The sequence below is a fragment of the Pongo pygmaeus genome, chromosome 9 (genome assembly GCF_028885625.2).
Source record: "Pongo pygmaeus isolate AG05252 chromosome 9, NHGRI_mPonPyg2-v2.0_pri, whole genome shotgun sequence".
NCBI lineage: Eukaryota > Metazoa > Chordata > Mammalia > Primates > Hominidae > Pongo > Pongo pygmaeus.
The window spans coordinates 7,752,506-7,764,728 of NC_072382.2; the positions used below are offsets into that span (position 1 = coordinate 7,752,506).

Consider the following 12,223-nt stretch of genomic DNA (forward strand, 5'->3'; position numbering starts at 1 on the left):
TGTCCTTAGTCCCTGGTTGTGTTGACTTGCCACGATTTGTTTAACCATTTGCCTACTGTTGAATACTTGGCTTATTTCCAGGATTTTGTGATCATTGATAATGGTAAGCCTTACTTTCAAAGTCTGATATGCTTTTTAAAAAATTCTACTTCCTATGCAATCCCAGGCACTTAAGAAGTACTCTATAAATATTTATCGAATTATCTTTGCTTGCTATTCCTGTTTCATTAGTGTAGATAATTACGTTCTGTTCCAGATTATTTCAAAAGAAAATATTTCTTAAACTATTAGCCTTTCAGTAAGAGCTGTACATTTTACATTTGTAAGTGGTATATTTCAGATAGAAATAGTTTGCTTGCCTTTTCTGATCACAAGGGTAATATCTGCTAATTATAAGAGATTCAGATAATGGCCTTGTCTGGACAGTGGCCTTTATCACAGTCCTCCAAGCAATTCCACAACTGCAAAGAAACATGCTTCTTATCTTTTTGCCATATCATCATTTCATTATCTTCTCTGCATCTTGAGTTTGACTCACTTTCTCCCAAAAAACTTCTTAGATACCTTCTGCTAGACAGTAGCCTATGATGTATGATGCCATTGCCTTCTTTTTTTTTTTTTTTTTTTTTAACTCCCCTCCCTGTTGCGGGAAGTCAGGAACCCCCAACGGAGGGACCGGCTGAAGCCATGGCAGAAGAACATAAATTGTGAAGATTTCATGGATATTTATTAGTTCCCCAAATTAATACTTTTATAATTTCTTACACCTGTCTTTACTGCGGTCTCTGAACATAAATTGTGAAGATTTCATGGACACTTTTCACTTCCCCAATCAATACCCTTGTGATTTCCTATGCCTGTCTTTAATCTTTTAATCCCATCATCATCATAAGCTGAGAGGATGTGTGTCGCCTCAGGACCCTGTGATGATTGCGTTAACTGCACAGATTGTTTGTAGAGCATGTGTGTTTGAACAATATGAAATCTGGGCACCTTGAAAAAAGAACAGGATAACAGTGATGTTCAGGGAACAAGAGAGATAACCTTAAACTCTGACTGCCGGTGAGCCGCGCGGAACAGAGCCATATTTCTCTACTTTCAAAAGCAAATGGGAGAAATATCACTGAATTCTTCTTCTCAGCAAGGAACATCCCTGAGAAAGAGATGCGTCCCTGAGGGTAGGCCTCTGAAATGGCCGCTTCCAGGGCAGCTGTCTTTTATGGTCCAAGCCATAGGGATGAAATAAGCCCCAGTCTCCCGTAGCGCTCCCAGGCTTATTAGGATGAGGAAATTGCCGCCTAAAAATTTTGGTCAGACCGGTTGTCTGCTCTCAAACCCTGTCTCCTGATAAGATGTTATCAATGACAATGCGTGCCGAAACTTCATTAGCAATTTTAATTTCGCCGGGTCCTGTGGTCCTGTGATCTTGCCCTGCCTCCATTTGCCTTGTGATATTCTGTCACCTTGTGAAGCACGTGACCTCTGTGACCCACACCCTATTCGTACACTCCCTCCCCTTTGAAAATCACTAATCAAAACTTGCTGGTTTTACGGCTCGGGGGTCATCACGGAATCTGCCGACATGTGATGTCTCCCCCCGGACACCCAGCTTTAAAATTTCTCCCTTTTGTACTCTGTCCCTTTATTTCTCAGACCGGCCGACACTTAGGGAAAATAGAAAAGAACCTACGTGACTATCGGGGGCAGATACCTCCCCTCCTCCATTGTCCTTTTGTCCAAAGATCATGTCTATCTTGTTTGCAAATAAGAAGGAATAATAGGCCAGGCTCAGTGGCTCACAAGGCCTGTAATTCTATCACTTTGGGAGGCCAAGATGGGTGGATTGCTTGAGCTGAGGAGTTCAAGACCAGCCTGGGCAACATGGTGAAACCCTGACACATGCTAATTTTTTGTCTCTATAAGAAATTAGCCAGGCATTGTGGTGCGCACTTGTAGTCTCAGCTACTCAGGAGGCTGAGGTGGGAAGACCACTTGAACCTGGGAAGTGGAGATTATAGTGAGCTGAGATGGTGCCAAAAAAAAGAAGGAAGAATAGTGTGCCATTTGTTTTGCTAAGTCAGCATCCTTAATTTCTAACTTTTTTCCTTTCGTTTTTTTTTTTTAATTGAGGTGTGCACTATCATGCCTAGCTAATTTTTTTTTTTTTTTTTGATTGAGATGGGGTCTTGCTATGTTACCCAGGCTGGTCTTGATCTCCTAGCCTCAAGCAATCCTGCTATCTTAGCCTCACAAAGCATTGGGATTACAGGTGTGAGCCACCATGCCTGGCTCAACTTTTCCTTTCTTTTCTTTCTTTCTTTTTTTTTTTTTTTTTCCTGAGATAGACCCTTGCTCTGTCACCCAGGCTAGAGTACAGTGGCTCAATCTCAGCTCACTGCAGCCTCTGCCTCCTGGGTTTAAGCGATTCTTGTGTCTCAGCCTCCCAGGTAGCTGCGATTACAGGTGTGTGCCACCACACCTGGCTAATTTTTGTATTTTAGTAGAGACATGGTTTTGCCATGTTGGCCAGGCTTGTCTTGAACTCTTGGCCTCAAGTGATCCACCGGCCCTAGCCTCCCAAAGTGCTGGTATTACAGGTGTGAGCCACTGTGCTTGGCCACTTTTTTTCTTTTTCTCTTTTTTTTTTTTTTGCCTTGAGGTCTTGTGACATTCTGAAGCTGTGTGCTTTTCTGTGACCTTTTAAGCTCTGTGTATTGGCTGGGCTTGGTGACTCACATCTGTAATCCTAGCACTTTGGGGGGCCAAGGTGGGCAGATCACTTGAGGCCAGGAGTTTGAGACCAGCCTGGCCAACGTGATGAAACCCCATTTCTACTAAAAATACAAAAATTAGTTGAGTGTGGTGGTGCACCTGCACATGTGTAATCTCAGCTACTCGGGTGGCTGAAGTGGGAGAATCACTTGCACCTGGGAGGCGGAGGGTGCAGTGAGCCGAGATCGCGCCACTACTGCGTTCTAGCCTGGGCGACGGAGCAAAACTCTGTCTCAAAATCAAAAACAAACCCAAATCCTATGTATTCCATAGCTGTCTTGCGAGGAAGGAATGAACCAATGGGTCTCTTTTCTCTTTCCCTGTGTCATGCGGTGGAGCTGTGCCTAGCCCAACTTCTTGCCCCACATTATTGTCTGTTCACCTTTCCCCGCTGCACCGTCATTGCTCAGCACAGCTCAAGATGGGATGTGGCAGCAATGGTGGGCCGTTCTGTCTTTATGAAGCTAGTATTCTTGCCTATGCCTTGCTTTTTTTCTTCAGAGTCATTTTTCTAGGAACAAGGATGATCTCATACCTTTGCCTCCCTGTCTGAGACCCCTGTTTTAGCTAACAGCAAGCTTGGACAAGACGGTTCCTCAGAGTCAGGGTTAAAGCCTAAGAAATGAAATGAAACTAATGAGCATTCTCAGTGATGCAGAAGCCTCGTCTTCTCCAGCTTTCTATGGTTCTGGGCTTTCTTGTGTTGCTGTGTTGCTGGCAGCCATGTAGGGATCTGGGCCAGAGACAGAAATGAAAAAGTGGAGGAAGACCAGGTACTTATCCCTGGAGTTGTGGATGCACCTCTGGAAGTGCTAGCTAGGCTCATTGCTGTTTTTTTTTTTTTTTTTTTTTTTAAGACAGAGTCTTGTTCTTTGGATCTCGGCTCACTACAAGCAACCTCCACCTTCTGGGTTCAAGCAATTCTCCTGCTTCGGCCTTCCGAGTAGCTGGGATTACAGGTGTGCACCACCATGCCCAACTAATTTTGTATTTTTAGTAGAGATGGGGTTTCTCCATGTTGGCCAAGCTGGTCTCGAACTCCTGACCTCAAGTGATTTGCCCGCCCCGGCCTCGCAAAGTGCTGGGATTACAGGTCTGAGCCACTGTGCCTGGCCTAGGCTCGTTGCTTTTTCCAGCCAATGCTGATGACTGAAACACAGTTTCAATCTTAGAATGGTGCAGTTATTTATTGAATGAAAGTACATCTGTCTGTAGCTGTCTCCTCATCCTTGTCATTATTCTATTTAGATTTCCAGCCCCACACTCTCCTCTCTGACTTAAGTTAAGACTCTGAAACCCCTTTACTTCTTCAGTAAATCTATTCTGGGATTGTAGGTGCTGGTTGGGCTTTATGGAGACAAAGGGACCCCTATCCTCATTCACAAGCACAGGGGAATTGTCATGAGGAAGATGGGGTGAGGGAGAGAACTCCTTGTAAGTGATGTCAGGGGTGGGCAGCTTTCTCTTTGTAGAGCCTTGTCAGTCAGATTCTCAGGGATAGTTCCAAAGTGTGGGGAAAATGAGATTAGAATTCTTGGGTGGTTTTGGATCTGCTGTTTGGTTTTTCCTCATCTAGAACTAAATTTATATAAAAGAATACAACAGTAGAATAATCATGGCAACTAAGTTTGTTCTGCTGTCCTGGGGCCTCTTCATGTATTATCTCTACTTACTGCAACAGCTCTGGAGGTAAAAGGTGTTACCTTGAAGAAACTGAGGCTCCAAGGGGTGAACTGCTTGTCCAGGGCCATCCAGCTCGGGAATGGCAGAGCTCAGATCCAGGCTCCTGTCTCCCACCCCACCGCCCATGCCCCTGCCTTCCCCTGCACCAGAACAAAGCCACCACCCCCAGACGGCCGCGTGTTTGTGCTTTTATTTCCCTGAATGGTTCCGGGGTTTTGCTTTGTCATTTCTGTGCTTGTGTCCTTTGTAGAGTCTTTGGCTTCCTTTTATTTTTCCTACCCCAGTAGCATCTGACGCGATGCCTGGGGTCTGGGAGGAAGCAGCGTTCTTTGCTTAGACATCTTCCTTTTCATCTGTTTTACAAAATTATCCTTGGCCTCTGTTCTCTTTTTCCTTTTATTTCCTCCCTGAAATACTGCTTCTTTAAGGCTATCAGGAAAAGAAAGATAATCCTGCCCAAGGGTTTGAAGAATTGTAAAGAAGTGTTTTTAGCAAGCAGCTGGGTTTTTAGCGGGGTTGTTTCCATGCTCCGCGTTGCCCTAGTGAAAGTGGTTTGTCTTCCTCGAGACACCGAGGGAACTGGCGCACAAATGGATGCAGTCAGGTGGCCGTTGAGCTAAGGGCCAAGTAAGGCATTTTGTCCTCAGCCACACTGCCCTTGACTCACGTCTGTATTTCTGTTCTTTTTTTTTTTGAGACAGAGTCTCGCTCCGCCGCCCAGCCTGGAGATCTCGGTTCACTGCATCCTCCGCCTCCTGGGTTCAAGCAATTCTCCTGTCTCAGCCTCCTGAGTAGCTGGGACTACAGGCACCTGCCGCCATGCCTGGCTAATTTTTGTATTTTTAATAGAGATGGGGTTTCACCTTGTTGGTCAGGCTGGTCTCGAACTTCAGGTGATCCACCTGCCTTGGCCTCCCAAAGTGTTGGGATTACAGGCGTGAGCCACCACGCCCAGCCTCATGCCTGTATTTCTATGTCCTGAACATGTTACATTTGCATCCAGGCCCAGCTCTGTTCCCTGAGGAGGTTGGAGTTCTGATATCCCACAGAAGGAAGGAGTGAAGGCGGGGAGGCTGTTGGGAGGAGGGTATGGCGAAGACAAAGAAATGGCTCTGTGATTCTTGAGGTTGCTGGGAAGCTGTTGCTTGTAGGGTTGGCTCTCTGTCCTTTCTGATGCTCCAAACAGGTCCCCAGGGGACAGGCCTTCCCAGGGCTGCCACTTTCTCCAGTGTTAGGTCCATATCCATTTTCCTGTCCCCCCTCCGCTTGTCCCAGCTTTATCATCTGAGATCTGGGGCTTCTTTCCAAAGCTGAATTTAAGTTTCAGCTTTCCTAAGAGTTTCAGCTATTAGGCAGGGGCTTGTGGCAGGAAAAAGAAGACAGAAATTTCTGTTGCCCATAGGAAGGTGACAGGGGTGCTGGGTGAATACCAGTTACAGGGAAGTTCCCTCCAATGAGTAGCCTGGCACCTTTCTGCAGGGTGTCTTCTGAGCCAGCTGGATTCATCGTGTTGGCTTGTGAAGTCTGAGAACACCATCTCTTTCGTCTTTCCCCTCCTCCCCTCCTCTGTGCCACAGCAAGAGGCGTAGTATACTCTGGGTCCTCCCTCATCACTTACACAGCCTTCTCTCTGTGTTTGGATTACCAGAATGAGCCAACCTCATTCTGAGTCCATTCATTCATTTATTCATTCAACAACCATTTTGTGCTAGGCACCATGGTAACCTACATTTCAAGGCTGTAACTGCTATTATCAAGCCATTTGCAGAAGTTTGGGTCACTGATGTGCCTTTGACCTGACGCCCATTTTCTAAACCCAGGCATTCCTCTTGAGTGATACAGCATCTCTGTACCTCTTCTCCAAGAGTTATGGCTTAGGTTTTTGTTTTTGCTTTTAATGGGGCTTTCTGGCAAAGACCTGAAAGCCTGCTAGACAAATTCTAAAAGTGCTGTAACACTAACGCCTAGGTTTCAGTTCTGACTTCATGCAAAGAGGATGCCTGAACCAAGCCCCTCACTACCAGGCCTCATTCTTTTCTCAGTGAGTTAGATCCCTCTCCCCTCCCTGGGTATCTGTTTGCTGTTCCTAGCACAGATCCTCAGCACTGATGTATTCACTGCCTCTGGCTGGAGCCCATTTGACTGTTGTCACTACCTTGTCCCCCTGCCCCTCCTTGCCAGCCAATGGCTTCTCATCTCTTCCCAGCTTGTCAAGCTCCTGGAGATCTCAGAGTCACAGGCCCCACCCAGGGCTCTGCAAAAATGTTCTTTAAGGGTGTGAGCGAAGGGATAATTTTTTTTTTTTTTGAGACAGAGTCTCACTCTGTTGCCCAGGCTGGAGTACAGTGGCTCAGTCTCGGCTCACTGCAACTTCTGCCTCCCAGGTTCAAGTGATTCTCATGCCTCAGCCTCCCGAGTAGCTGGGATTACAGGCATGTGCCACCACGCCTGGCTAATTTTTGTATTTATAGTAGAGACAGGGTTTCATCCTGTTGGCCAGGCTGGTCTGGAACTCCTGGCCTCAAGTGAGCCACCTCCCTCGGCCTCCTGAAGTGCCGGGATTACAAGCATGAGCCACCACACCTGGCTTGAAGACAGAATTTGAAAATAGACAATTTTTTCCATTCATTTCAGCTTTTGAGGCTAACCCAGACAGCTTGAGATAATCCACCTGGGCCCACAGTCCCAGGATTATGTGAGTCTTCAGGGACTTTCCAGAAACCCTCTTGTTGATATGGGTGCTGGAAACTTAACGGGGCTTGGTTTAGTTCCTCTCTGAGCTGCCCTATTAGAGGAACTTCTGGATAGATGAAATCTTCCAGGGAGAAGTTCTGCATGTTCTGAATGTTGCTGCCCCCTCCTCCTGGGCCTTCTTCACTGGGCTGGGGCTCTGCTTTGAGGCCAGGGTGGGAAGACTATTTGGAGGTCACACGTGTTCAGCGTGGCTTAGGGGGTAAGGAAGCCTTTTATTTATTCTTCTGCCTCTTATCTCCCTACTTATCTCTATACTCACACCCCTAAAAAGAGAATGGCAGAAGTAGATTTTGTTGGGCTGGGCACGGTGGCTCACGTCTGTAATCCCAGCACTTTGGGAGGCTGAGGTGGGTGGATTACTTGAGGTCAGGAATTCGAAACCATCCTGGCTAACATGGTGAAACCCTGTCTCTACAAAAATACAAAAAATTAGCTGGGCTTGGTGGCGCGTGCATGTAATCCCAGCTGCTCAGGATCTCTTGAACCCAGGAGGCGGAGGCTGCAGTGAGCCGAGATTGCGCCACTGCACTCCAGCCTGGGCAATAGAGCGAGACTCTGTTTCAAAAAAAAAAAAAGGTAGATTTTGTATATGTTTTTTGAGATAAGGTCTCACTCTGTTGCCCAGGCTGGTCTTGAACTCCTGGGCTGAAGCAATCCTCCTGCCTCAGCCTCCCAAAGTGCTGGTATTATAGGCATGAGCCACCACGCCCGGCCTAGAAGTAGAATGTTAATTGCAGAGTTGGTTCTAGTGGACTCAAAACATTATAGTTTGTGTACTTCCCTTCTACGGGACTTGGGAATGGAAAGAGGAATTTTACTGCCTTGCATATGAATTTTTCTTTAATGCAAAATTCTTTACGAGGAGGAAAAAGGGTTCTACTTGCTGTTTCTGTCACCACCTAGAGGGCTCACAGGCTGCTGTGGGGGAAAGGACTTGGGCATTTGACTAAAGATTTTGCAACTGATGGTGGGCACTCTATCAGGTATGTGCTAACTTAGGGGAAAGCTAACCAGCTTCCAGTTTGTCCCCTTCCTGCAGCAGGAGGTCCTCCTGGACCATCCCAGGCTCTAGGCTGCCCACAGAGGTCTTTCCCTGCAGCTCACCCCAGGGTATGAGTGCCGTAATCCTAGAAGGCTGAGGCTGGGCTCAGGTGCCTCTTGCCCCAGGTAACCCAAGTTCAGGCCAAATAAATTTCTCTGTTATTATACAGAATGCCAGGAGTTTTCCAGACCCTTTCCTCTTGTCAGTAATTGTCATGTCCACCGGAGCAGTGGACAGGCATCATGTAGGTGTTAGGCATTCTGAAGCTTACGTCTAGCTAAGGCAACACACATACACAAGATAAGCTTGAGGACAGCGTCCAAAGCAACAAACACAGCCTTCAGAATAGCATCAGTCCTCCCGGCCTGGTTCTAGTTTTTCTTGGAGCTTAGTTCTAGAATTTCAGACTTGACCTCTTAGCTTATCAATTCTCTATGCTCTTGAACTCCATCCTAGGTAGGAAAAGGTGAAGGGTGATCTCTGGAAACCTACGCCAATTTGCATAGACCCTTCTGATAAGTAGAGTGCTTTAATATACATTTCTAAGTGGGAACCAGGTGCAATGGCTCACAGTTTGGGCCCCCAGCACTTTGGGAGGCCAAGGCGGGGTGGATCACTTGAGGCCAGGAGTTCGAGACCAGCCTCGCCAACACAATGAAACCCTGTCTCTACTAAAAATACAAAAATTAGCCGGGTGTGATGGCGCACCCCTGTAATCCCAGCTACTCAGGAAGCTGAGGCAGGAGAATCCCTTGAGCCTGTGAGGTGGAGGTTGCAGTGAGCTGAGATGGTGCCACTGCACTCCAGCCTGGGTAACAGAGCAAGACTCTGTCTCAAAGGAACAAAAACAAGAACATTTCTGCGTGGGGTGAGGGCTCTTGGTTTGTAGATGATTTGCTCAGGGTCATGACGAACTAGGGCTGGAATCTAGGTTTTGTGCTCCCAAATATTTTTTTTCTTTTTTTTTTGAGACAGAGTCTCACTCTGTCAGCCAGGCTGGAGTGCAGTGGCACGGTCTCGGCTCACTACAAGCTCTGCCTCCCGGGTTCACGCTATTCTCCTGCCTTAGCCTCCTGAGTAGCTGAGACTACAGGCGCCTGCCACCACGCCTGGCTAATTTTTTTGTATTTTTAGTAGAGACAGGGTTTCACCGTGTTAGCCAGGATGGTCTCAATCTCCTGACCTCGTGATCCGCACGCCTCGGCCTCCCAAAGTGCTGGGATTACAGGCGTGAGCCACCATACCCGGCCTTTCTGCTCCCAAATCTTTTGTACTTTCTGTAGTGTCATGCTTTTCTCCCTTCCACGTTTATTGGTTCCCTATCTTTACCCAGTGCCTTCTTGGATCACTGCTCTGTTAGCCTTTGGGGAGACTAAGGTGACTAAGCTGTGGTCTCAGGACTGGCAGCTCCTAGGAACTCAGGTCCCCCAGAAATTGAGGTGAGTAACTTGCTGCCTATAAGCCAGTGATCTCCTTAGACGGTGAGGTCCTCCTTAACCCTGTTCAGAGCACAGACTGCACATACAAAACTGCTTGGCAGGTTGGGCATGGTGGCTCACGCCTGTAATCCCAGCACTGTGGGAGGCCGAGGTCGGAGGATCACCTATGCCCAGGAGGTGAAGACCAGCCTGGGCAACACAGTAAGAACTCATCTCTACAAAACAATAGTAATAGTAAAATAAAACTGCTTGGCAACGAGCAGGACAGGCTTGCTGTCTACAGCTGTGGGCCTGGCCTGACCTACGCTAAGGGAAAGACCACAGGGGCTGGGCCAAGTGTGGTGAGTGAGAGCTGGGGAAGAGACGTGGCCCCTGTGCAGAGTGCATTTGTTCCTGCTGATCCCCTCCAGCAATAGGCGAGTTCCAGCAGAAGCAGTGGCTGAAAGAAACACAGTTGGTGTGTTTGTTTTGGAGGGTAAGGAGGAGGAAGGACCAAAGCAGAGGGAGTGGAGGCTGTAAAGAGCATTGTAGGAAAGACTGAGACTATGGGAGGGGTAGTTAGTACTGAACTCAAAGTGCTGAAAGAGGCAGTGGCTATTGCCTGTAAAAGATGAAGAAAGAAGGGAGACAGAACCAAATCTGGGGCCTCAGAGGATTGGGACCAGGCTTCCCCCAACAGCGTGTGCTTGTCGGCACCAGGAATTTTTGCCTGACTGCCCTCTCTGTTACGTTAGCGTGAGACTTTAGGATAAATCGAGGAAGTCTCGGAACCTGGCATGACACCTCTGAGGCCTATGGTCCCTCCCCTGGTAGCTCCCCCTGCGGGCAGAGCCCTGGTACAGCCCTCCATGGATGAAGCAGAATCACCCCTGGAGCCCTTGCTCCCTGCAGGATCACAGGGCACAGAGTGGTCCACAGCTGGCCCTCAGCTCCAGGGGCTGCCGTGTGGCTTAGGGAGACTTGCCTTTGCTCTACAACTGTTTACCGAGCAGGACTGTGTTCTAGGCCGCATGCTTCATGCTGGAGACACAGCAGGGAGAAGGCCTCAGCCATCTCCTGTCGTCAGGGGGGACTGGCAGAAGGCCATTCCCTGTTCGATTACAGCTGTGATCATTGCTACACAGGCAGCGGGTAGAGTGCCCTAACCCTGCTGGCCCATCAGGGGAAGCCTCCCTCCCACTGTGGTTATCTGCCTCCCGCAGCAGGCAGTGCCTGGCTGTGGAGCTTGGCAGAACATGGGGAACCTTAGGCAGGTTTTTGAGACTCCACCGTGCTCTCCGTGAAATGGAGTGGAGGGTGGGAGGAGCTTATGGCGGCAGCACCCTCCCTCACTCCCTCCCTGGCTGGAGCCTGGTTGCTGGAGCTGTCTGTTTGCCTTGTGAGCCCTCCCCATTGGTGCACCCTAGGACCCTGCTGACACTAGTTTTTTGTTTGTTTGGTTGGTTTTTGAGACAGGGTCTTGCTCTGTCACCCAGGCTGGAGTGCAGTGGCACCATCATAGCTCACTGCAGCCTTGAACTCCCCCAGGCTCAAGTGACTTTCCCACCTCAGCCTCTGGAGTAGCTGGGATCATAGGCATGCACCACCACACCCAGCTAATTTTTTTTTTTTTCTAGACATGGAGTCTTGCTATGTCGCCCAGGCTGGTCTTTAACTCCTGGACTCAAGCCATCCTCCCACTTTGGCCTCCCAGAGTGCTAGGATTACAGGTATGAGCCACCGCAACCTGCCTGGCACTATTACTAAACAGTCTGTGGTAGTGTAATTGGAGGTGATGGCAGAAATCCTCGAGGGGACAGGGCCTGTTTGGAGTTGAATTAAATGCCTCCTTGCCTGGCAGTGAATTATCAGTTTGTAGATTATCTGTGTTTGTTCTTTACTTACATTTTTTGAGCACTTACTATGGGCCAGACTCAGTCCTTCCCTCAAAGGGATCCTGGAAAGTCTTTTGTTTTCCTTTCTTCTCTTCTCTTCTCTTTTCTTTTCTTTTTTTTGAGACAGAGTTTCGCCCTTGTTGCCCAGGCTGGAGTGCAATGGCGCCATCTCGGCTCACTGCAAACTCTGCCTCCCAGGTTCAAGTGATTTCCTGCCTCAGCCTCCCTAGTAGCTGGCATTACAGGTGCCCGCCACCACGCCCAGCTAATTTTTGTATTTTTAGTAGAGACGGGGTTTCACCATATTGGCCAGGCTGGTCTCAAACTCAACCTCAGGTGATCTGCCCACCTCGGCCTCCCAAAGTGCTGGGATTACAGGCGTGAGCCACTGCGCCCAGCTGCAAAGGCTTTGTTTTTTCCTGGCTTCTTACCTGTTGACCTTACAGAGAGAGATTGGGCAGGAATATGTTGTAAAAATCAAAACAGACCACCCTGTTTTATCCAGTAGGGAGAAAGAGAAAGACCTGCTGACTTACCGAAGTGTTTGGATTGCCCAGGTAGCTTGATAACCCCAGAGAGGATGAAACGAGACGTACCTGGGCTTTGAGTTCCTAGATTTCTTTTTTGAGGGCAACATTCTTAATCCTTCAAACCCATCT

The 12,223-nt window shown here is 48.2% G+C and overlaps 1 protein-coding gene and 1 non-coding gene across 8 annotated transcripts in view; one reads left to right on the forward strand and one right to left on the reverse strand.

Moving 5' to 3' along the window:
- Nucleotides 1–12,223, forward strand: part of PC (pyruvate carboxylase) — a 112,435-nt gene that overhangs the window by 32,310 nt on the left and 67,902 nt on the right. Inside the window, exon 3 of one of the 7 annotated variants that reach the window (XM_063671673.1) lies at nt 3,630–3,731. The exons of 5 other annotated variants lie outside the window; for them this stretch is intronic. Coding sequence is in view for 1 of the 2 variants with exons in the window: in XM_054441742.2 (XP_054297717.1) it covers nt 11,322–11,399 (78 nt within the window). In the remaining variant the exon portion in view is untranslated. Of the gene's footprint in view, nt 1–3,629; nt 3,732–11,306; nt 11,400–12,223 lie in introns of all 7 variants that reach the window. One more of the 7 variants, XM_054441742.2, reaches the window with a different exon arrangement.
- LOC129009111 (U7 small nuclear RNA) lies at nt 6,354–6,415 on the reverse strand. Its single transcript, XR_008492651.1, has one exon. It is a non-coding gene; the product is annotated as a U7 small nuclear RNA (small nuclear RNA).